This window comes from Onychostoma macrolepis, chromosome 24, assembly GCF_012432095.1.
Source record: "Onychostoma macrolepis isolate SWU-2019 chromosome 24, ASM1243209v1, whole genome shotgun sequence".
In the NCBI taxonomy this organism is placed as follows: Eukaryota; Metazoa; Chordata; class Actinopteri; order Cypriniformes; family Cyprinidae; genus Onychostoma; species Onychostoma macrolepis.
In genome coordinates this window covers 13,427,588-13,453,673 of record NC_081178.1, presented here as the reverse complement: position 1 = coordinate 13,453,673, position 26,086 = coordinate 13,427,588, and the positions used below count along the sequence as shown (strand labels likewise).

At 33.9% G+C, this 26,086-nt stretch overlaps 1 protein-coding gene across 16 annotated transcripts in view; it reads right to left on the bottom strand.

The window, feature by feature from the left end:
* The window catches only part of relch (RAB11 binding and LisH domain, coiled-coil and HEAT repeat containing), a 49,295-nt gene that overhangs the window by 8,140 nt on the left and 15,069 nt on the right, over window positions 1–26,086 (bottom strand). For 4 of the 16 annotated variants that reach the window (XM_058764733.1, XM_058764741.1, XM_058764744.1 and 1 more), the window contains 22 exons: window positions 25,682–25,770; window positions 23,994–24,296; window positions 23,249–23,324; window positions 21,956–22,051; window positions 21,676–21,699; window positions 15,422–15,534; window positions 15,230–15,320; window positions 13,506–13,577; window positions 13,374–13,424; window positions 11,697–11,837; window positions 11,429–11,593; window positions 10,222–10,369; window positions 9,776–9,932; window positions 7,426–7,549; window positions 7,191–7,239; window positions 6,738–6,817; window positions 6,552–6,658; window positions 4,551–4,650; window positions 3,727–3,809; window positions 1,692–1,755; window positions 999–1,137; window positions 671–787 (listed from right to left, as the gene is read on the bottom strand). In XM_058764733.1, coding sequence (XP_058620716.1) covers window positions 671–787; window positions 999–1,137; window positions 1,692–1,755; window positions 3,727–3,809; window positions 4,551–4,650; window positions 6,552–6,658; window positions 6,738–6,817; window positions 7,191–7,239; window positions 7,426–7,549; window positions 9,776–9,932; window positions 10,222–10,369; window positions 11,429–11,593; window positions 11,697–11,837; window positions 13,374–13,424; window positions 13,506–13,577; window positions 15,230–15,320; window positions 15,422–15,534; window positions 21,676–21,699; window positions 21,956–22,051; window positions 23,249–23,324; window positions 23,994–24,296; window positions 25,682–25,770 — 2,389 coding nt within the window. Of the gene's footprint in view, window positions 1–670; window positions 788–998; window positions 1,138–1,691; window positions 1,756–2,064; window positions 2,148–3,726; window positions 3,810–4,550; window positions 4,651–6,551; window positions 6,659–6,737; window positions 6,818–7,190; window positions 7,240–7,425; window positions 7,550–9,775; window positions 9,933–10,221; window positions 10,370–11,428; window positions 11,594–11,696; window positions 11,838–13,373; window positions 13,425–13,505; window positions 13,578–15,229; window positions 15,321–15,421; window positions 15,535–21,675; window positions 21,700–21,955; window positions 22,052–23,248; window positions 23,325–23,993; window positions 24,297–25,681; window positions 25,771–26,086 lie in introns of those variants that run through there. The other 12 variants (XM_058764742.1, XM_058764747.1, XM_058764745.1 and 9 more) reach the window with 9 other exon arrangements.

The window sequence follows — 26,086 nt, the reverse complement described above, 5'->3', positions numbered from 1 at the left end:
GGGAAACAGAGCAGTTCTGAGGCACCATTGACTTCCATAGTATTTTTTTCCTACCATGGAAGTCAACGGTGCCCCAAAAGAGCCTGGTTACAAACTTTCTTCAAAATATCTTCCTTTGTGTTCGGCAGAACAAAGACATTCATACAGGTTTGGAACTACTGGAGGGTGAGTAAACGATGACAGAATTTTCACTTTTGGGTGAATTATACTTAGTATATTTAGTATACCTCTATACTTAAAGGGATAGAGGACTCATATTTTCAACAGAGGTGAAGGTTTAGGAAGGTTTAAGATGGTTGTTCAAGTAAAAAAAATAAATAAATGTAGATATAGATTTGTTTTTTTTACAAACTAGCAGATTTTGGTTCACAAGACTGGATATGTGGATTACTGTAATGTTTTTATCATCTGTTTGGACTGATTCTGACGGCACCCATTCACTGCAGAGGAGCTACTTGTGAGCAAGTGATGTAATGCTAAATTTTTCCAAATCTGTTCAGATGAAAAAAAATTCATCTAAATCTTCATCTTTGATGGTTTGAGTACATTTTTCATACATTTTTGGGTGAAGTATTCCTTTCATGCTAATAGTCAAAACCTTGCTTTGTAAGACAAGGTGGTTCTAAACACACAAAATTAGAAGTCAAATTTTGAAATATATAAAGGATACAACAGCAGGATAAGGCGCTGTATGCCTCAAACAGTTGAGTGGCAATATCAATTCTTTTATTCTCCACTGTCTGCTGGTTGTTGCACAGAGCCAGTTTGTGCAAATGAGGAAGAACAACTGTGGAAAAAAACAGACAGAGAGAGAACAGGACATGAAAGAAACAGAAAATACTTCTGCCACATTATAATGTATGTGCACTAAAGGGCAAACAGCCACAGAAGCACGATGCTACTGTTATCAACATATTACAACACGCTATGGTGTTTTTCTCTGTGCAAACAGTGAAAAACTTTGCATATGCAAGTGACTATATAGTGATGATGCTCACATTCATCTCTGAAGCGTGGCTCTGCGTTGGGTCCTACTCTTCCAAATGTTTTGATGATTTCCATGTGCAAAGAATGCTGGTCCTGATATTGGGGGTCTTCCAGAAAAGAGGCCAGCTGCATTTTCACTCTCTCTAGCAGCTAATAAACACACATATGACACAAAAATAAACAAGACCGTCTCTATAGTAGATTATATTTTTTTATACATTTACTTTTGCTGTAAATAATAATAAATATATAATATATAATTATGTATAATATCTATAATAATTATATACATTTATATATTTGATAATTTTCATTTTATGTTGTATTTAAAGCCCAGAACTGTGTTTTTTATTTTTATATTACATATGATGTGTATAACAATACCCAAACATACACATTTTTCAATGATTCAGAGATTTAAATACTTTAAAATGGACAAATATATGTGGGTGGGTTGGGTTGTGTTATATATATATATATATATATATATATATATATATATATATATATATATATATATATATATATATATATTGTTTGTTTTAAAGCCCAGAACAGTGTTGGGATTTTTTCTTTTATATTATTACATAAGATATTATATAACAATAACCACACATATACATTTTCCAATAAACTAGAGATTTAAATACTTTAAAATTGACAATGTGGGTTGTGTGGGTGTTTGTAATATGGAAGGCTCGTACCTCTTTTTGCGTTACGGTTTCCATAATAGTTCCAAAGGCAGGTATTGTTGATATCCTCACTGAGCTGAAAGAAGAAAATCCGTCACTACACATCCAAAAGAAACCATTCAAATTACCCACTAAAATGATAAAAGATGCATGAATGGAACAGAACCATGAGATGCCAATCACTTGATGGAATATGTGGTAAGCAAGATGATTAATGTCACATGATCATTCCCATGTCAGTATGAAAACCAAAACAGAAACAAACAGACAACAAATATCCAACCCCCCCCAGAAAATAAAAAATAAAAAATATCCAACCAAGAGAATGCGGAGAGGAGACAGGATATTTGGTTTTTAAAGTGTCTCATAGCTGCGGTTAACTCACAATTCAGGACCACTGCACAAGGTAATAAGGGCCGGGGCTACTCGCTTGTCAATTAAGGCTTCGCTCATGCCTCGAAGAACCAGCTGCAAACCAGTCAGATGCAAAAGAGAGACGGGGGGGTCAAACACAAATGGCCAAGAACCTAGCAGGGAAGGGGGGTGGTAGAGGAGACTGTAGTGCTAGGGGGCCTTGAGAAAGAGTGACTGGCAGCCAAACATGCCACGGGCCACATGGATGGACAAATGTGCTGAATGAAAGGATGAATGGATTGTGGAAAGCAGGCAGCTTCTCCAAGCATGCAGCGATTAGTGTAGCCTGAACGAAGGATGTTAGTACACTGAGCATGTGAGACATAAACAAAATAAGCACTGTCTCTCAAGCCTTGGTTTCATCAGGAAAGCCAGATATACACTTTCGCACTGACATAACATCAGCATACAAAGAATAATTATATCAACCGGAATGATGGTTAACAATGGTATATTTCAAAAACAATATCTATACATAGGGGCATATTTCAACCTCAAAATAAAAGAATAAAATAAAAAATATAAAATAATAAAAAAAATTATACAAAGTATAGTAACTTATTATAATGTAAATAAATTATTGTACTGAGAAAAATACATACAGAAATGAAAATATAAATTAATATAAATAATAATGAAATATAAATAATGCCTGGACCATATTCCAGACTCTAAATAAATAAATTTAAATAATAATAATAATTATTATTATTTATTTATTTTTTTGGCATTATGACACTATTTTTATAGTAATTTTCAAAGCAATTAAGCACAGTTAAACCTCCGGATGTCAGAAGCCTATTATAATGCAAAAAAATAAATAAATAAATAAAAATAAAATAAATAATTTAGTATTCTACAAATTTAATAAATAAATAAAACTAAATATTTTTCATCTAAAATTTTAAGAATACGTCATGGTAGTATTAGTTATATATTGTATTTTTGTTGTAAAAAAAAAAAAAAAAAAAAGTCCAAAGAGGTTTGCTTTCATTAATGTATTACAGTTATTAGAATGAGATTTTTTTTCTTCTCCACATTATGGTAATGAGAACATGGTTCAATGTGATGAAAATTATTTACATTTAGTCATTTAGCAGACGCTTTTATCCAAAGCGACTTACAAATGAGGACAATGGAATCAATCAAAAACAACAAAAGCGCAATGATATGCAAGTGCTATAACAAGTCTCAGTTAGCTTAACGCAGTACACGCAGCAAGTTAAAAAAAAATAAAAAATTTATATAATAAATAAAAAGATACAGATAGAATAGAAAAAGAATAAAGCAAGCTAGTGTTAGAGGCCTTTTTTGCTTTTGTTAATTGTATAATAAATAAAAAGAAAACAAATAGAAAACAAAAAGATTAGAGAAGCCAGTGTTAGTTTATTTTTTATTTTTTAAAGAAAACAAGCAAAAATTATAAAATCATAATGGAAAACTTCAATTTATTTACACTTTATTGTTTCGACTGTTTCATTGTTACTTTCTTTCGACATAAATAATGTGAGACACTTAAATCTTGGCTCCGGTAGGCGGTGCTCACTTGAGAAGGGGCTAATAAATTTGTGGCCTCCTGAGAGAACCAAGGCAGAGGGAGGTGCATGGATGAAGGAGGCAGGAGGAGACTTACATTTCAGGATCACTGGAGAGAGTGATAAGTGCTGGAACAACTCTCTGAGCTACTAGAGTTTCATTCACCCCCTTCACCAACAGCTGATTGGTCAGAGCAGGGGTGATGTCACACAGGATGCATGGAAAGAGCGAGCACAGTATCATGGAACACCGCAGAGAGAAAGAGAGAGAAACAAAAGAACACAAAAAAGAAACAACGGTAACAAACTAAAAAAAACAGCGCAGACATACAACAAAAAACATGACAGAAGCCCAAAGAGGCGCTACACAGATAAATTAAACAAAAGTAATGGCTAAAGAGGCCAGGCAAATTTAATTTAAGCTACGACCACAGATGAGGAGAAGGGGGTTTCTCATATGGAAGAGTTTCTAAATACTCCTCGAACCTTCATTACTGACTTACAATGGGGTGGGGGGGGATGAAATGTGGGGGTCGTTACGTAATTTTTGAATGGCAATAGCAAGCGTGCTGTGGTGCAAAAGACGTAAGGATGCTTTAAAGCTGCAACGACTTCAAAAACAAGTAAACATTCAGTGATTTGACAAGTAACAGGGATGACAAGGCACAAGGGGGCCCTAGAGGGAGTGTGGAGAGCTCTGAAAATACATATTTACCACCTCACACCAACCATTAACATCATATTACAGGAAATTTGCATTGAAAACAAAGCATTAGGTAATAAAACTAATCATTTGACTGGCCTGGAGGATGCTAAATGTCTTTAAACATAAACTTAAGGACATTGGAAGTATTTATAAACTTTATGGCCAAGTAAACTATGCATGTCAATGTTTGAAGTGGGAACTGGAGGAAGGGCTTACCTCGAACATGCGTGCAGCGGTGCAGCGTACCAGTGCAGATGTATGGACCACTCCATACCAAAGCACCGTCAGTAGAAGCTCATGATACGCTGGGTTTGCCCTGGAGACAGGAAGTAACGGTTTTAGTGGGTATTCACAAAATGACAGTTGATGATCCTACTAAACCTGATCTTCTAGTCAGTTAGAGTGCCATTAGCATGAAACATCTGCTGCATTAGATCATCAGGATACGGGAGTCTAACAAATTGGGACATGTTATTTTTGTACTAAAGTGCTTAAACCATTATTGTTAGTTTATGCAGGGGCTTAACTTTAAGGATGACCTACTGGCCTCAGAGAAATTGCAAATGAAAACATTTGGTTTTGTGTGACATTCAGTTTGGAATTCTGATTGTCAACCTTTTAAACTTCAGTATTACATTTAAAAGTTTAGTATTAAGTTTATAGTAACTTAAAACATTTAAAGGGATAGTTCACCCATAAATGTAAATTCTGGACGATATGTCCTTACTATCTTTCTGAGCCTTGAATGTGTCAGTTACGTTGCTGTCTATGGAATCAAAAATATTTTCATTTGTTTTCCGAGGATGAAGGTGGGTCTTACAGGTTTGGAACGACATGAGGGTGAGCAATTAATGACAGAATTTTCATTTTTGGTTGAACTACTCCTTTAATATTAGCTAATATGCAGTTGTGGCCAAAATGATTAGAACACTAGTATTTTCACCAGCTAAAAAATGGTTTTGAGACAGACTAAATCCAGAAGAACTGTGGCAATGTCTCCAAGATACTTCAAGAAACCTACCTGCAAAGCTATAGTACTGTGAAAAGTGTTAGGCACTTGTATAAAAATGCTGTAAAATGAGAAACACTACAGCAAAAGAAAAACGTGACTTAAAATCACTATAAAAAAAATAGTGTTCTAATAATTTTGGTCACCGCTGTAGATGAAATTGCAAGAATTACTTGCGATCAATAAGAAAAAAAAAAAAAGTTTAATTTCCTGCTCTTGGAAGTTTCTTAAATAACTGTACAACTTCAAGCTATTATTGCAAATTTTATTTTTAATCATTTTTTAATAAAATAAAATTACAAACATTAAAAAAAACTGAGTAAAAATTGTGTAATAAACAATATTTTAAAAAGTTTAACACAATGAAATCGAAATACAATTATACATGCAAAATTAATATAAATGTGTAAAAACACATTTTGTGTAATTATATTTTTCAAATGATTTTAAAACTATGAATATATTAAAACGCTTCAAATAATAAAAATAATAAAAATACTTGAAATAATAAAATTCTTAAAATAATTATAAAATGTAAAATTATTTTAAATGTGTAAAAAATAAATAAATATTTTTAAATAATTGTTATAACTATTAAATATTATATAAAAGTTTTATAATTTGCAGCAATAAATAAATCTTTAACGATTTATTAAACACGGTTAACCCCCAAAATATCAGAAGCCTGTTATAATGCAAACAATTATAAACAAACAAATAAATAAATAAAATTATATTATTATATTACATTATATATTACAAATGATACATGTAAAGCTAATACGATAAATATAAAGTTAACAGTAATAGTGTAAAAGTTTAAAGTTTACAGTAATAAATAAATCTCACCCTGCAAAGTATGAGATCTTATATCTGAGATCTCATTTTTATTTGCATTTTTTAGAGCTTGACAGCCTCTGGTTACAGTTAAACATCTGCTTCTGTGTTCCAATAAAATCAAATCATATAGGTTTGGAATAGCATGAGGGTGAGTAAATGATGACAGTTTTAACTTGTGTGAACTACTCCTTTTAAGTGGATGAATTAATAAAGCTTTAGTGCATAGAACTGACAGGTACTCTCAATGGTGGGGTCATGACACTCGAGAGCAAGTCATTTTACATCAGTTTAAAGGAATTGCAGCCTCAGATGAGCTCATGCAGAAATGCATCCTGGCTGCAGATTTAACAGTGCTGACAGACACTCACCCCAGCTCTACAAATGAAGCCTTTAGACTGTCAAGGGGAGCATGGGAGAGAGACAGCGTGGTCATGACATCCTCAAGAAAGCCAACCAAGAGTTTACGGTCCTCCTCCTGAAACGAACAACTTCATCAGAGAGAGGCTTTTTCTGAATTAAGACATCACACACCAGGCGTACAGTGAAGCTCCTACCTGATTGTAGCACGTAAGGACTCCGGTTGCATAGATCGGAACCGTAGCCTTTGTAAGGATGCCGTTTCCTGCGGAGGCGTCTGCAGGACACAATCTGCGTTACAATCTCTAAACATATAACTGAACACTCAGTTAAGAATTAGTTTAACTCATCTGGTAATAATTTAGCGAAATTCAAACCATTACAATGATACAACATGCCCAGTTTTGTTGGCAGATACTTTAACCAAAGACTTTTTTTAACTCAACAAACATTCAAAGAATGAAAGAAAAAGCTCCATTTCCAAATCCCATGAAGAGTGAAAACACATATTTGACACACTAGTCTCCAGCATGGGAAAGAGATATAGAGACGAAGAGTGTATGTGTGTGTGTGTGTGTGTGTGTGTTCTCTTCCCAGCCCCTCCTCTGACAGCGGGAGTATTATTTTTGGTTAAGTGAACAGTCACTCACCCACATTCTCCTCAGATAGCCGCAGGATTTCTTGGAATTGAGGTTTTACCTTCAAAATTTAGGAGAAAACAACAACTAAATTAAACTGAAACTGCTGAACGGTGTATCTGAGCTGGACTATTTGCAGCACAAGCTCTATTTAGCTACTTCACTTGGCCAAATATTTTTAAAAAGTACAAAAAAAGGTGCTACAGAGAGAGACTACTTTATGGCGAATGTCTTTGACCTGTCCTACCTTAGTGTTGGTAAAGATTTTCCCAAACGTTCGACACAATCTCCAGAAGAACCTGGAGAACTCGTGCACACAGGTGGATGAGGTGACGTTGATGCGTCCTACAATCTCTATAAGCTGTGGTAAACTGTGGAGAAAAAAGGCAGAATCAGGTCCAATGTAGGGATGTTCATTTTAACCGTTTACCGACCGATAAGAATTTTGACCGATTAATACAATCAGTTAAACGGTTTAAAGTCACTTATTTATTTTTTATTTTTTCAGTAATTTATCAAGATATTTTAAAAGGTTTAATGCATGGTTAAAATAAGCTACGGTGGTTAAAAAAAACATAAGTCGCCTATAGGTCGCATTTTATTATTTCATTCAGAAATAGGCCGACGCGAATTACAAATATTATAATAAACACTGTAAACATAGCTATGCTATTTTAGTTCCCCTCACTCCACAACAAATCTTTCAATTAACAGTAGGCTATTTAGAAAAGAACAAGAATTAAAAAATGTAAGAAGCTATAGCGACAAACCAAAACGAAACTGAAACCAATGTTGGGTCTCTCGTTCGACACAAAATCAAATGTTTCCGTATTCGCAATGTATTTGAATGCCAAAATATTATTTACCTTTTATGTATAGGCCTACTTCACTCGCGGTCCAATATCCACATAAAACAAAATGTTTTGCATAACTTCACGGCAGTACGGTGATAACGGTTAACGGCACAGATTTTACTACATATTTAAACTGAGCAGTGTTTTATTTAATTTTTTCCCCATATGTTTGACTGATTGTTTTTTATAATGATAATGAACAGGCTGCATTGTCAAGGTACAATGCTAAACTGTGTGCGGCGCTTTTTTTCCTTCTAACAGTGGAAGCAACTACTCCTTTTAGTCATGAAGATAATCGGAATTGTAAAAGGTTAGGGTTGTTTGCTGCTTTTTGCGCATGTAAAATTAAACAAATGTTAGTGTTTTTAACGGGTCACAGACACTTATTCTTTCTAATTTAATTTTAGTTCTAATTTAAAATAATCTTGTCAGTTAACGGTTAATAATCGGTTAACGAGCGTCGGTTGTCGGTTAGGAAAAATAAACGAAATGAACATCCCTAGTCCAATGCAAATGTAGGTAAACTTAGGCATTTACATGCAGCATATGGTGAGATGTATACAAAGAATACAGTCATCCTAAAAGGATTTCAAACGCATTGTACCTAACTGCATCATTGTACATTTATTTTTACAGTCACTTACTCCTACAAATATACCTTCTGAATTAAATGTTCTGCTCATACCTTCAGAACTTTATGTAAATGACCTCTGTTCTGATTGGCTAACTAATGCAAAAATGTTTTTTATATATATACACATAAAACGTCAAAAGATTTTAAAGTAGATGTTGTTTTGTTGATTTAAAGTAAATAAAAAGCTGATCACAAAAAAAACATTTTAAAGTGGAATACGTACATACACACACACACATATACACACACACATATAAAGTGGAATATTTTTTATTTAAATTCTAAATAAATAAAAATATAAAATAAATTATATATATACACACGTGTGTGTGTGTGTAAATAAAAAATATTTAGATTATAAAATAATTAAAAATATTTTTTAAATAAAATGTGTGTTTATATATTAAACACACACATACACACTTTATTAAAACATTTTTTTATTTTTTTTTATTTATCTAAATATCTTTATTTTCATTCCTATCAATTTTAATTTGAATAAGAATTAACTGACGCTAACATCGTCAGCCATTTACAAAAACTTCGAGATGGTCCTCACTGCAGAACACAAGATCCAGGGGGTGTGGTTGGATCTAGATCCAACTCCTTCCACCTTATAGTTACCTACCCGTCTCCACCCCCTGATCCCTAAACCCACCCATCCCCACCCCTAAACCTACCAATCTCCACCCCCTGGATGTGGCTCCAACCCCGCCCCCTGGATCTTTGTTCTGCAGTGAGGGGCTACTGAAAACTTCTGAGTTTGTCTGGAGTGGCCTATTCCAAATGTTAATATGTTCTTTGTTATGACGTCATCTGACACTTTCTGACCCTTAGTTTTCCCTTTTTCTAAATAATCTGGGTGGGATGAAGAGAAATCTTTGGATCATGAATTCTTACAGTATATCAAAAGATCAAGTAAAGTGTTTTTATGAGCTGTTTCTTTTTAACGAACACACATGCATGCCATTTAACGCTCTAGAATGTCTGAGGTGTGGCCTGGTGCTCCAACATGAGTGGGTGACCCAAGTTCCTGTCTCCACCTTTAATAAAAATGGCAAAAACCAGAAGTCAAAAGGGGGAAGAGTGTGCGTGAGACATTAACTTACAACTGGTTGACCACCCAGAGCAAACTGTCCCATCCCGTAGTTCCTTCATGTTGGAGCTGATGATCATATAACTGCAGCAGAACTGCCAACTGCTCTCGGCTGCCCACGATGGTGGCCACGTCCTGCAACGGGGAGGCTGGCCGCGGGAACCGGGTCACTACGAGGTCACATGCACACACACACACACACACACACAGGAGCAGATTTTAAAACCAAGAATACACCAAAAAAGCATAACTGCGCAAATCATCTGACGCGGCCGCCGTGCGTAAATGAAAGAGCACTTTGATAGTGAGCCCAAAACCAGAGAGCAACCTCAACATGGCAGGAACCCTACAGTTACACTGAGTCAGGCGCCAGGTCTGCATCGCTAAACGTGGCCTGACTGAGAATGTTAGCGAAAAACGCGTGCGTGTGCATGCGTGTTGACGTTGGCCGACCCTCACCCTCGATTGGAGGCACGTCTCCCTGTAGTTTGGCTCGGCTGGTGAAGGGTGCGTTCTGAAGCAGCACCGCAAACAGAGATGGGATGAGGGACTGAAGTGCTGACAGATACATATGCAGCTTGTGTTCATCTAGACCATATTCACCCTGCTGGAGGAAGAGAGGAATTTAGGAATTAAATAACTGAAAGAGTGTGGCTGTAGTGCTGGATATATTTTGCTAAGTGGGGACAAAATATCTCTAAATGTTCTGAGAAAAACTGCCGAAACCTGGCAAAATCCCGAAGGAGGTTTGAAATATTTAATTCTTAAGAGTCAGTTATAGAAAGAGCATTTTATTCTAGCAATTCATTCCATTCTATGGATTCAAGATTCCTTTCTACAGATTCAAATGTACAATGTTTAAAAGTTTGGAGATAAGATTTTTTAAAAGAAGTCTCTTATGTTCACAGAGGCTGTTTAAAATAACTGCTTTTAACATGTAATTAATTCCTGTGATGCAAAGCTGAATTTTCAGCGGCCATTACTGCAGTCTTCAGTGTCACATGATCCACCAGAAATCATTCTAATATGCCAATTTGCTGCTCAAGAAATATTTATTATTATTGTTCAATTTTGAAAACAGTTGTGGCTCTTTGATAATATAAAGTAAACAAAAACAAAACAAAACAAACAAACAAACAAAAAAAAACGCATAAACCCCATACTTTTGAACTTTAGTGTGGAATTTATTTTATTCTAAATAAATATGCAATTCAAAACATTGACGATTCCAAATATTCAATACTAAAATGTTCAAATAATTCTATTCTAAATAGATTCAAAGATTCCATTCTAAATATTAAACTCTGAAAAAGATTTAAAAGATTCCATTTGAAAGATAACAAAGGATTTGATTATTTGAGTCTTAATAAGATCCGAAAAAAAGATTCTATTGTAAAGATACAATTCAAAAAGCCTTCATGGTTCCAATTGAAAAATCCACTTCTAAAATGATTCTTAAGTATGACTCCAAATAATAAAAGTTCAATTAAAGTCCATTCTAAATATTAAATTCTGAAAAGACTGAAAGATGATTCTATTCAAAAAGTTTTTTTTTTAAATATAGATTCAAAACAGGCCAGGTGAAGTCTAAACATGCTAAACAAAAGGAAGGTTCTTCACAAGGAAGTTAGTGTGTGTGTGTGTGTGTGTACGTGCTGGTTTTCACCTTGAGCAGCTTCTCGATGCGTGTGAGGAGGGAGGGGATGAGCTGGGACTGTAAGTTGCTCAGTTCTGTGCACCAGGCAGCGAAGGCAGGAATGAACACTTGGTGGGTGGCACTGACCACCCTCTCCGACGGGTCGCCCAGAGACAACAGCATCAGCTCAAAGCCCTGTTACATAGCCATATACAAAATAAAGCAGACATACATAAGAAAACACTAGTAAAGTAAGTGTAAAACACTGGATTGCGCTTGAGCATCAAAACATGCACACCTGGGAGTATTTGTCTGGGTCGTCAATGTAGCCCATTATGATGCCTAAACTTTTCACCACGGCCTCTCGGACCATATCAGCTTTATCTTCCGTCAACATTTGCTGGAGCATGGACAGAACCAGAGAGCTTCGGATCTCCTTCTGTAGACACACACACAAACTTGTATTCCCATGCCAGCTCTGAATTGCCTACACAACATCTTTCTTTGTATTCTACTGTGTTTGGTTAAATTATTAATTGTTCATACTCATGAGGAAGTGAGTAAACATCAGACACTCCATTATAGACTGGAGCATACAAAGGCAAAAAAGGCATAACACCAACAATCAGAGCGCTGTTTCTAATGCATAATTCTAATATGCAAATTTGGTGCTCAAGAAACACTTATTATTATTAGTGTTGAAAAACAGTTAATATTTTTGTATAAACAGACCATTGTTTAAAGAATTCTTTTTTTGAATTTATTTGAAATAAAAACTATTTGTGAAAATGTAAACGTCTTCAGGTCACATTTTGTATTAATTTAATGTGCCTTTGCTGAATAAAAGTATTAATTTCTTTAAAAAAGTAAAAGTACTGACCCCAAACTGTTGAACAGTAGCATAAAAGACTGGAAAACTTTATTCTTAATAAATATGCAATTCAGAAGAGATTAAAAAGACTTCATTCTCAAGATTCACATATTTAAGATGTGGAAATTAGATTCTAATTATGTAATTATAAAATGTTCAAATGATTCTATTCTAAATGGATTTAAAGATTTCATTCTAAATATTTAGAGATTTAAAATCTATTAAAAAGAGTCAAATATAAAAGATTTGTAAATTTCAGTCTAAATATAAATTTTAAAAGATTCTAGATTCTATTGTAAAGATTAAATGCAAAAAGGATTCAAAGAATCTAGTCTAAAGATCCAGTTCTAAATTGTTTCTAAGTCTGTTTTAATAGATGAACTGCCTACTAAGTGTTTAGAATGGGGAAAAAAAAATAATAATCCATTCTAAAAATATTAAAATATTTCATGACAAAGATTCTCTTTTTGATCAATTTAATATGTCCTTGCTTAATAAAAGTATTAATTTCTTTAAAAATAAATAAAAGAATAATACAAAATGTTTTTACTGACCTCAAAACCATAATTTCAAAGACTGGAAAATTTTATCCTAAATAAATATGCAACTCGGAGATTGAAAGACTCAATATTCAAATATAACATTTGAAAAAGATTCAAAATATTCATTTACGAAATGCTAATTTGTTGAATTCAGAGATTCCATTCTAAATATTAAATGCTAAAAATTTATTCAAAAGATTCCATTTGAAAGTCAAATATAAAAGATCTGATCATTTGAGTCTAAAAAAAATAAATAAAAGACTCAATTGTAAATATTAAAATGCAAAAAGGATTCAACAATTCCAATCTAACGGTTCAGTTCTAAAATGATTCTAAGGCTGTTCTATAGCACTAGACGAACAGCCTGCTGAGAGTTCCGACCATAACTCTATGAAGTACAGCCACTGTAAACAAACAGCATTCCTCCATAGCAACACAAACACATGATCAAAGTGGACACAAATGTGAACAGATTCTGCGCTATGCTAACATTCGATGGTTTGATTATTTGATAATTATTATTTGATTATTTCAGCATGCTCTTGCTTGAACTACTACTCACCGCAGTTTGGCTAGTGTGATCTTGGACGTCTAGCGTTTTAGCGATCACTAACTGTGACATTGTTGAAAGGTGAACATGATTAATGTGTCCCAGTTAGACTGCTTTTATATTTAGAGGAACGGAGTCTCTTACGGGTAAATAAGGGGCCAGGGCTCCACATGCTTCCGCCACCAGAAGTCTTCTCTCTGGATACTTGTGGTTGATCTGAGCGAGAGAAACACACATGCGACACAGACGTACACAGACAGCGCAAGACACAACATGGCAGTGTCAGTTCCAGCTCTGACCGCAGGACCGCATACCCATCCGTACCCTCTGTAAACCACATTAGCTCATATTTTTCAGTGTTAAACGCTGAAATTGTTTAGGTTATTTCCTCAGCGGAAATAGTTTTCCATGTGGGGAGTTGCGAATGTACTGTACTTTTGAGAGTTTACTTAAAACTAACAGTAAACACGGGGATGTGCACCAAGCATGATCTACAGTAGCTTCAAATGTTTTTGGACAATTTAAAAATCACACTTTATGTCTCAAAGCCATCATAGAAATGATAAAATATTCATAAATACATAATGGATAAAACCTTTCTGAACCATTTTTTAATTACTTTTAAAGGGATAGTTCACCCAAACATAAATATTTTGTCAGTAATTACTCACTAAACCTGTAAGACCTTCGTTCATCTTCGGAACACAAAGTAAGCTATTTTTGATGAAATCCGAGAGCTTTCTGACCCTGCATAGACAGCAACGCAACTGACACATTCAAGGCCCAGAAAGGTAGTAAGGACATCGTTAAAATAGTCCATGGGACATCAGTGGTTCAACCATAATTTTATGAAGCTGCGAGAATACTTTTTGTGTGCTAAGAAAACAAAAATAACCACTTTATTCGCCACTTCTTCTCTTGCATTTCAGTCTTCGATGCACGTTTACAAGATTACCACAAAGCATGCAAACAACCCGTCTTATGGGTTTGGAATTACATAAAGGTGAGCAGTTAATGACAGAATTTTCATTTTTGGGTGAACTTTCCCTTTAATCAACTTTAAGGGTACTTTTTGAAAAACTAAAGTTTAAATATTAAAATCTACAAAGGTTGAAAGAAAAATAAATAAATAAATAATGTGTAATTAAATAAGTCTTAAAACAGTCTTTGAAAATTCAGTATTCAATTACCGGTATGTTAATTACTAAAGTCTTTAATTCCATAAAGATTTATTTACTAAATATTTGATTTTAAAGTTTTATAAATTATTTTCGAATCGGTTCAAATATTCTATGATCAAGATTACATTCTAAATAGATTCAAAGATGCTATTTGACAATTCTGTTACATAGATTCCACTGTAAAAAGGTTCAAATATTCTATTATTAAGAGTAAGACTCCATTCTAATATTCAAATAACCCATTCTAAAAAGATTAAAACATTTGAAACTGATCAAGTAAAAGCTAAACATGCTCAAAAATATTTAAGTGACTTAAATGTCCAAAAACCATTTATGCACCATAGTCTACACTTCCGTTGTACTTTTTTACTTAGTAAAATTATGACACCAAAAAGTTCTAAATGTAGTTTTCCATGACATTTTTACACTTCCTCTAACCCTAATAAAACAGTAGTTTATTGTGCCACGGCATCTTCTATATGTAAATCAGCCATGCTTTGACTGGCTAACCTTTTCACATATGAAAACTATTACAGATGTATTGATAAAGTTGATAGGATGTTACAAAATGGTTGTTTTGACCATTTGGTTTGTGTGAATGACAGAGTGTGCCCACAATGGAATTCCTGCTTTTTCCCCCAGTTTTTTTTTTTATGTGGTGAGTGTGTGTACAAGTACAGAACTAACCTGTTCCCAGCACTGTGGCAGAAGTTCGGCTTCCACCCGAGTGGGACCTACATGTCGGGCGAATGCCACACACCCGGTCAGAATCATCTGCCTGGAGAAGAAGATTACAGCAGAGTGTTATCAAACTCATAACAAAAGCGATTTTTTTTGGTCAGTTTACACATGCGCAGATGCCCAAATGCGCGCACACACCTCTGCTCATCGTCAGGTCTCTTGATAAGATTAAAGAGGATGTGTAGTAGCTGGTCTCTTTCTTTGGGCTCGGGATGCAGGCAGGCCGTACACAGAATAAGAGGAATCAACTCCTGTGGACACACACAGGAACACAGGTCAAATGATATGCAATGCACAGGGAAATAAACACACACATGCATCTGCTGAGACACGTCCCAAAGGGCTCGAAACAGGGAACTTCAGCAAGCAGGTATTTGAGGATATAGGGGGGAAAAAAAACTATACTCTACAGAAGAAACACCTTCACCACAAAGGAGAGAGTCTACAAGCCACTCAACCACAGCACCAACTAGGGCTGGGCGATATATCGGATATTCACGGTTGCAACCATGTTGTTGGTGCTATAATATTTAAAAACATTGATTTGGATATTAATCTTCTTACAATTCTCGAGTTTGACAGCACTTACAGATTTAAACTTTAAAAATAATGTTAAGAGTTGGTAAATTCACTGAATCAATTAAAACTGTAATTCAATGTCACTTAGCATTTTTATTTATTTATTTTTAAATTGCATGGCATCTTTATTAAGTAAAAATAAATTTACAAACATGTTAACAAATATGACATATCTATCTATATATATATACACACACACACATAGATATAGATAGTCAAACCAAAAATTATTCGGACACCAGATATCATTTTTGATATTTTTTTACAAATGGGTGCGGGACAGTATAGTTCATTTATGCAAGTGAGGATAGCAAAATAAAGTAAACTGTGACATACTGTATTACACCCAAAAATTCTTCATACAGTGGACTACCAGTAAAATTGATACAAATTTGGGACAAATTTTTTTTCACAGTTTGACCTGACTATGTTTTGCTTAAGTGTTTCTTCTTTAGCTGCTAATTTTACACCAAAGACAGAACAAAATTAAACATCAAAATTAATAAACTGAGATAATGTGAGAAATGTTGAAGGTATGTGTACAATTTTTGGTTTGACTGTAATTTTATATATATATATATATATATATATATATATATATATATATATATATATATATATATATATATATATATATATATATATATATATATATATATATATATATATATATATATATATATATATATATATATATATATATATATATATATATATGAGATTTTGCTTTATGACTTTCCCATTTACTGTTGGATTTTCAATATTCCTGTCGAGAAAATCATTTGTATAACATGACATTCTCATGATCTTTTGATTTTAATTTGTTTTAGGCCTAGAAATCACTTTTGAAATTCTCTGATATTTCCAGGTCTATGGAAACACTGTATATGTCATGAAATTTAATTAAATATAATTATTCCCTGTTCACTTAATGCAAAGCATTATTTTTAACTGGATTTTATGGCTGTATAATGAAGGTTTGGTTTAAAAAAACAAAACACTTTTTAATTTTGTCAAAAGCCTCAAAAGAATTGATAAATATTGCCCAGTCCTAGCACAAAGATGTATTGAAGCGCGTGTCTGTATCATCATGTGTGTATGCGGATGTGTACAAACATGACATTCTCTGAAGTATGAACAAAGTCATTTAGCCATGTAAATCTGTGGTTGTTTACCGTGAGGTGCAGTTATGAAAGAAAACCTCACCAGCACGACAGATATCGCATTACACAACAGGCAGTGTGCCCTTGGTACACGTCTCATGGCCAAACAGCGGTTACTAGCCCTATTTTCCATGAAGATCCAGAATAGAAACAACAGATTCAGGATTCACATGAAGATTCGACACAGAAGTGTTTATTTTCTCTAGATTTATCTCATCTTGAGACGTGACTGTGGGTAGACCTCAGCCTCAAACGGACACTTTAAAGTGAAAGATAGTTAAGAAAACACGCGGCAAGACTGCAGGCTGTTTGACGCTGTTCTTGTTTGTTTGGGTGGCTCTTTCAATACACCCACTTCTGGGGGTGAGGGGGGTGGGGGTAGTAACCTGCCAAGAGTTAAAACCATAATTTTAATCGGATGTCAGAGATGTTATGAAACTAAGGGTTGGTCTGTTGGAGATGGCAATGAGCCGTTTCATCAGTAGTGACTTTGTGTGAGAGTGTGGCATTATGAGGCAGCACTGTGCAGCGTCTCCTGCACCTGGAGGAGAGCTTTCAACAGAGGCATATTTACGAAATATTTTATTTGGCTCTGGTCCAGAGTAAAAGTGTGGAAATGTGTGACTTTCTGGAAAAAAAACTATTAGAACAGGCATTAAGAATGGGAAGAGCTTTGAGACTTGACCAATATATAAATAAATACACACACTAATCGTATTTGGGCCCTATTTAAACAGATGTTTTTTTATGTGTTTTCCAAGGAAAATAAATGAAATAAATTAAAATAAAATAATCTCATTGCATCAGATAAAAATAAATAAATAAATAAATAATAATAATAATAATAAAACAAATCATCCTAGATGGTTCGGAGTCTGACACTTTGACCAAAGAATTTCCATAAATTTTGACCAAATCAATGATTTTTTCCAAGGAAAATAAAATAAAATATAAAATTCTCATTGCATCAAATAAAAAATATCAAACAAATGATTCTAGACGGTTCTGACACTTTGACCAAAGAATTTCCATAAATTGACCAAAAGAATTCCATAAATATTGTTATAACGCTGCATTTTGTTTTGTAATTAATAAATAACATTATTATTTTCTACAATTTATTAATATAATGTCTCTCTGTGATGCATTTTGCTAAAAAAAAAAAAAAAAAAACACTAATTATAATTGTATTTAGGCTCCGTTTAATCTATAAAGAAAATAAAACTAAACTACACTAAAAATAAATAAATAAAATCTTATTTGATTAAATCACAAAACATCAAACAGGGTTCTAGAGGGTTTTTACACTTTGGCCAATGATTTTCCATGAATTTACCACGACTTTCCATTTTTGTAATTTTGAAAAAGAATTTTACATATTAATAATATTAAATTATTAATAAACACAAACATTCTTGTTTTATAATTTATAAATAAAATGGCTTTGTAGTGCATTTTGCTTGACAAACTTTAATAATCATACTCTTTTGTTTGATTTTTTTTTTTAAATCAAATGCAATAACGTGTTTGTGGCTGAAGTGTCCAAACATTTTTGTTTGGCAAAATGCAGAGAATAAAATCCGTTCTCAATACCTAAACAAAAAAAGAAAAAAACAAAACAAGAACTTGCACGTTTGGATTGCATGTTACTCCAAATGATTTCCCACGAAAACTTGTATTTATATGCAAATTTTCAGTTATACCATCAGCCTGCATCAACTCATTTCTTAAACACAAAGGAAATCAACGGCTACATATCAAGATAATTACCAGCAGAAAGCAAAGAGGCCCAATCAGAAATACACCCTCATATGCAAACACTCCAGACATAATTCTGCAAGAAGAAGGGGAGTTTTGGACTGTTGCAAACACACAGTGCAATGGCTGGTGTACCTGATGTCTTATCAGTTTTACATGGTAATCAATAACTTCAATAGCCTTTAATTCCAAAAGACTTTATCTTTACAATAAAGTTCTTGTAGGTGTACAGATGACAGGAATTATATTGCAAGGCAGGTGTTCCAGCAGCGCCTGATTAGTAATTGTTCTGCACCAGATGGGGAAAAACTGAGGGTGTGTCAGAGTGAGTGTGTGTCTGAATTCAAGGAAGAAGGTTACAAAGCCAACAGAATTAACAGGCAAAGCTCAAAGTCCAGTTTAGCGAGGAGATCTCTTCTCCTCGTGTGGTGTTTGTTTTCACCCGACTTCAGCCTGGAAAGCATCCAATCCATCTTAAACTGTCACCTGTCTCCCGTAAAACAGAACTGCCCTATGCAAATCAAGAGCGGCCCGACGAGGGAAATGCTGTGGAACTTGCTTGGAATGGTACACACCTTTGGGTCTGCTCTCAACAGATGTGCAATGTGTGCACGTACCTTGTGTTTTTTTCTAAAAGTTTAGTCATTTAAACCAAATCAGCTCTGCAATAGGGAGGCAAAGAAAACAATTGAACAAGGTTTCACCATCAGCTGAAAGGCAGGCACTGAATAGCTGCAGCCGGAAGCACATAAAAATCACAGCATAGAGATGTTCCATTGGCTTGGATGTCAAAAGTTTAATTTGGAGTTATTCATCTGAAATTGCCATTTAGTTTTTCGTTAAAAAATTTAGCTACTCATTATTTATATATATATATATTTGCATACCTGTGACAGCAAACAGTTGGACTAATTAACTATTTATCTGCAGCAAATTTGACAATTATAAACAATTTTATTAAGCTAACAAAAAATTTGTTAACTAAAAATTAAACTATATTCACTGAACGACGTTGCAATTTATATTTCCATTGCCACCATTTTAGGAATGCAACACTGCAAAAAAAAATATTTCTTGCTTAGTATTTTTGCCTTGTTTTCCATTACAAATATTGAAACATTCTTAAAATCAAGATACACTGACTTGAAGAGCATAATGACACAAGATAAAGGTTTTTTTTTTCCTGAAAAAAATAAAAATTAAGTTTTTGCTTAACAGTTAAAAGTTTAAAAGCTAATAAAAGTTGTAAAATGTATATAAAGTTATATATTTATATTACACAAATATATTTAATATATAAACATAACATTTTTCTTAAATATATAAATGCATGTGTTTATATATATATATATATATATATATATATATAAATAAATATACACACATATATTATGTAAACAAAACTTTTGGATGCGACTAATCACGATTAATCATTTGACAGCACTACTTTAAAAAAATATTTTTGCTTTTCTTTTTTTTTTTACCCCATTGGCAGATATTTTTCTTGTTTTAAGCAAAAAAGAACAAGACAAAAATACTAAGTAAGAAAATCCTTTTTTCCTTTTCTTTTGTTTTGCAGTGAGTGAATAAGAAATTTAAGGGGCAGTCACACTTTGGCCATGCAACATATCTTTAGACACTGTGGACGAGGTATGACCTCACGGATGAGATATGACATCACGCTTTGTGGTGCCTTTTTTAAAAAACAAATTCAACAAATTCAACAAATGACAAATCTAAAATGTAAAAATATATAATAGATTTTTTACCTGCAGCTCGAATGTTTGCATTCTTTTAATTCAGCTAAGAGGTTACAACGTGACATATCAATCTTCTATTGGTCACACGGCTTCACGTGATATAAAATTCACTTTATGGAACACACTGAAATGTAAAAACGTCTGTTTCCGGTCTACCGTATTCGCATGCATATAAACGCAAGTCACTAGGACATAAAGTGTAATGTGACCGCCCCTTAAGACTGAATGATTAGCCATCAATATTTTTCTGTTATGTTTTCCAACTTTTTAAAATTAGTGCTGTCAAACAATTAATTGCATCCAAAATAAAAGTTTTTTGTTTACATAATATATGTATGTGTACTGCGTTTATGATGCATATATAAATACACACACATTCAGTATATATTTTGAAATTATTTACATGTATATACATTTATATTATATATTTAAAATATAAACATAACATTTATGCATGCATGTGTTTGTATTTATATATACATAAATATACACAGTACACACTCATATTATGTAAACAAAAACTTTTATTTTGGATGCAATTAATCGTTTGACATTGAATGAATGAATTTTTTTTTACAAAGCTGAAAGAAACTAAAATATAAAAGCACCAATAATAATTTAATGGTGGTCAATAATAAACCATTACTACTCCATCGTCAAATATTTGCCCTTATTTTCCAAGTTTTGTATGTATTACTTGTTTTGCAGTATTTACTTTATCATAAATAAGACGACAAAAGTTCAAACGATTAAAAAAAGTGAATGTATACAAGCTTCAGAAAAGCATTACTTAGATAAAACGTTATTGTTTATATATCATTAACTACTAGTAATACTAATATTACATATAATAATAAAATTATTGATTCATTACAGATTATTGCTGTGAATTAGTTTAAAAATACCTTAGTCAAAATAATTACATTATCAGCTTAGAAGTTCAGTACAAAGCAAAAGTTCACAGTTGAAAATAATCAATCAATAAAAAAGGAAATGCATAAATGGAAATGCATTTGAGTCACTGACAACTAAGGAAGCTGATGGAAAGCCAAGCCAACTGAAAGGTCAAAGGTCACACGCAAGATGAAGGAAGCAGGGCTGATGTGAGAACGTGCCGATGTGTTCCACTCACCTGACAGAGGTGTACAACCATTCTCTATCGGAGCAGTGAGATGCATGCACAAAAGCAAGAGAAGAAATGAGTGAACACAACAAAAGAGAGAGAGGTGGATTGGGTTTGGGGTATATATAGAGAGAGAGAGAGACACACAACTGCAATGGAAAAAAATAAGTTGAGTCAACGTTGAATTAAGAATAGAATGAGAGGGAGAGGCCAGCCGCAGTGGACATGGAAGAAACAGTGGCTGATGGAAGATGAGGTGGGACTGTAGGGTCAAAAGGTCATGGGTTACCTCTCGCTTGGCCAGCAGGACGTTGGGTACGATGTGTGGCAGACAGCGGCCCAGCATGAGCATTACGCTCTGCTCGCTGTCAGCTATTCGAGACACCTGAGAAACAAGGACACGGGAATTAGGCACAAAAATGTCGCCACATAAAGGCAAGCAGAGGCAAACATGTCAGACATTTAATTTAATCACACGTGCCCAAAAATGACTGCATAACTGCAACCCGAGAACCTTTTCTGCTTTTGTATTCTGGACATAGAAGACACTGTGAACTCCGAGACCTCTCAAACGCAATTAATGCATTCCTGGAGACTCTGAAAGCAACTGAACCGCATTCAGTGCACTTCTTTCTATTCTAATGACTGGCCATGATAGTTAAAGGAAGAAGTTAAAATCTGTATAACTTTCTTAATAAAATAAAAAATGACTAATAAATAGAACATGACTTATTCTAAGTTTGAAGCCATATGATAGCTTTGCGTGATGAACAGACCGAAATTTAAATCACTATTCATTGACAATCTTCCACTCCAGTGAGTGTTTTTCTTTATTATAGATCTTATTAATATTTCGTATTAGGATTCTTTTATATTTTAATATTAATTCGTTTTAATTTGTTATTTATTTTTGCATATTTCAATTTAGATTTTATTTCATTTTCCAGTTTTAGTTTTAGTAATTTTAGTGCTTTAATTTCTCATTTTTTCCCACTTAATTGCCAAAGTCAAATTTTAGTTTATGTAAACAAAAACTTTTATTTTGGATGCGATTAATCACGATTAATCGTTTGACAGCACTCATTTATTTCAATTACTGCTTTATGTCAATGTCTGAAAATGATTTTTAATACTTTTAGGTTTAATAAACACTAAATCATTTTGATCCATGAAGAAATCATTCAGACTTGGTTTCGTGAGCCGGATCAATTGAAAAACGCAATAGATTTGACATTCGAAAGTTATTGTATGGCTTCAGAAGATTTACAGGAATACAATGCATGAGTCATATAAAGCTTTTTAATGAAACATTTATGGTGCTTTTTCAACCTTTTTAACCTTAAAAGCTGCAGGCCCTATTCACTGTAACTGCGCAGCCAATTCAAAAGTAAAAAAAAAAAATCCTTTTGTGCTCCATATAAGAAAGAAAGTAAGTCATACTGGTTTGAAAGCACATGAGGGTGAGTAAATATTGACTGACTTTTAATTTTTAGATGAACTATCTCTCTTGAGTGTCACAACAAGTAGAAGACTCTACATGTGCTTGTGCTTTTGTACCTGTATGCTACCCGATCCCACTCACCTCTGAGCCCAGCCTACTGTCAGCAGACATTCGACAGAAGGACAAAAGTGCTTGGTGGAAGACCGGAGACAGCTTTCTGCACAAGCAAACAAAACATGATTTAACAAGCCACCTCCACCTCCGGTTACCAATAACTCTACATATTAGCCAGCTTGCCACAGCACAGAGTAAAACGCTGATAAAGGAACAGTCAAAACAAGGAGAGGGTAATTTGTCTGAATCAGTCTCATGGGGTAAAAGTCCATCCGGAGCAGATGTGCAAAATGATGATGAATGGAATATATGGTGCCAGTCAGCACTGCAGTACGACTGCAATGGTGCTTAATGCAGTGCTGCCATCTAGTGCCATAACAGCTATATTAAAAAAAAAAAAGGGACCAGAATATCAGAGACATGGGAGTTTGACTCCTTTGTGTTGGAATGGTAAACAACCACCTAGTAACCATCTACCAATGCCCAAGCAACCAATTAAAACATATCAGAAACCATAAAGCAACACTACAGCAACCATTCAAATAATCAAAGCTCTATGGTGGCCGGTTTGCAACCTGTTTGGAAAGCTTTCACATTAGGAGTGACTATTATGCTGAAAATGTGGCCTAGATAGAAAGCTCACTAAGATCTCACTTCTAATAGAAGTTTGTTGCTTGACTGCTTTTTTATGCATCTGTGCATCTCATCAACTCCTTTTTTTTTTTTATAGTCATAAGAGTATCCACTGCAATGAGGAAGCGCAGGTTCTCACCTGTTGGGCTGGTCAAATTGCACAGAGGTTTTACCCAGCTGACTCTGAGACTTTAGCTTGCTGTGAGGTTGTGTAGCAGTAGTGGTGCTTGCAGTGCAGTCAGTAGTAGCAGTAGTAGTGGTGGTTGAGGTCTTTTTAGTGTTGGCATCCGAGGAGCTGTCAATTTCTGTGACCCCTCGTATATCCAAATACTGTCCATTGTCTAGGGGGGGTTTACCACATGGAGTGTCTTCGTTAGACTGAATCGACTTCATTGCAGATGTGGGTTCTGATGAAACATTCCTCTGAAGCGCCTGGATATCACTACACACACACAAAGGCACATATATTACATTTAGTGATGTGCAAAATCCATGCAAAATGCACTTAAATGCAAGTATAGAAGTGAATATAGAGTAGTGTTGAGGCAGAAACAGACAGAACAGTGAAGAAAGAGACAGAGAAGATAAAGTATGAATTGGAGGCAAACCTAGTAAAAAAAAAAAAAAAAAAGATAAGTAGAGCTCATCTTTTGCTAGGAAACGTAAATGCCACGCTGAAAAATGTCAGAGAGCAGAAGGTCATAATGATGAGAGTCTACTGAGCTGAGCTGGAGGGGGACAGTGTCTAGAGCACTTGAAAACACCGCATTAGACTACTGGAGTCATAAAAGTCACTGGGTGGGCATAAATAATATATATACACATTATAAACATACCAGTAGTTTCACAATATATATTTCACTGATTACAAAAGTTTGGGGTCAGTAAGATGTTTTTTCAATAAATCAGTATTATTATTTTATTTAGCTAGGATGCTGGTAATTTATCAAAATTGACAGCTTGTAATATTTATAATGCTAAAATAAAAAATCTATTTCAAATAAATGCTGTTTTTTTTTTTTTTTAAATGTTCTATTTATTGAAGAATTCTAAAATGTCTATTAATATTTATAAAAGTTTCCATAAAAATATTAAGCAGTAAGTTCATTTTTAAGCACCAAATCAGCATATTAGTATGATTTCTGATAGATCATGTGACACTCCTAAAGACTGGACTAATGATGTTGAAAATTCTGCTCGGCCATCACAGAAATTAAGTACATTTAAAAAATATATTAAAATATATCATTTTAAATTGTAATAATATTTTAATGTTACAATTTTACTATATTTTTGATCAAATAAACTCAGCATTGGTGATGACCGTCCCCAAATTTCTGAACAGTAGTGTGGTTGACACAATAATTATAATAATAATAAAAATTAATTTATAAATAAAAATATATACACAACATAAAATAATCCTATTAATTTTAATAATAATATACGTATATGCTTTGACAATTAAAAAATGATATTAGTTTTAAATAACTAAATATGGTAATATTATAATATGGTATAATATCCAGAGCAAGTTACTTCCATATAATTATAACAAAATATGGTTTATTGACATATTAGTTTAGCAGGTTAACTGATCGGCATCAAAATCATAGGGAATCGTGACTAATAAACTACAGATAAATATTTTTTTCACAAAGAAATATGATTTTAATAAACATCAGCTGACGAGATCAGACCCTGCAGATATTAATTATGGCAGTAATCACATGTCTCTGTTTTGAGCTCTGATTATACTGCTCATGCAGAGGGTTTCTTTTGGTCCTGATTGAATTAGGCCCACAGGCAGTAGGCGATGACTCTTACCTTTGGAGCTTTTTAATCTGTTCAGCCAGACTCTGTTTCTCACTGTTCAACAGGCTGATCTGATATTCCAGCTCCTGAACCACTTCCTGCTGCGAATAACATTAAAATTACTTAAAAGTTGGCATATTTTTGACCAGAGAAACCCAAGACCACTCTAAATCACATTTTAGACCATAGAGCAGCATGTTTAATCAAAAATCCCTTTTGAATAGATATTTGACATGGGGTTACTAGGATTTGGCCATATTCTGATTATGTAAGAGTCATGTAAATGCATTAACCTGATGGCCTTAATATGATTAAACCAATATTCCAGTTTCTAGGAAAGTGACTAAAATAGTTATCATATGCCATGAATCAGAATTCTATTTCAGAATAAGGGCTTAAATGACCAGAATATGGTCC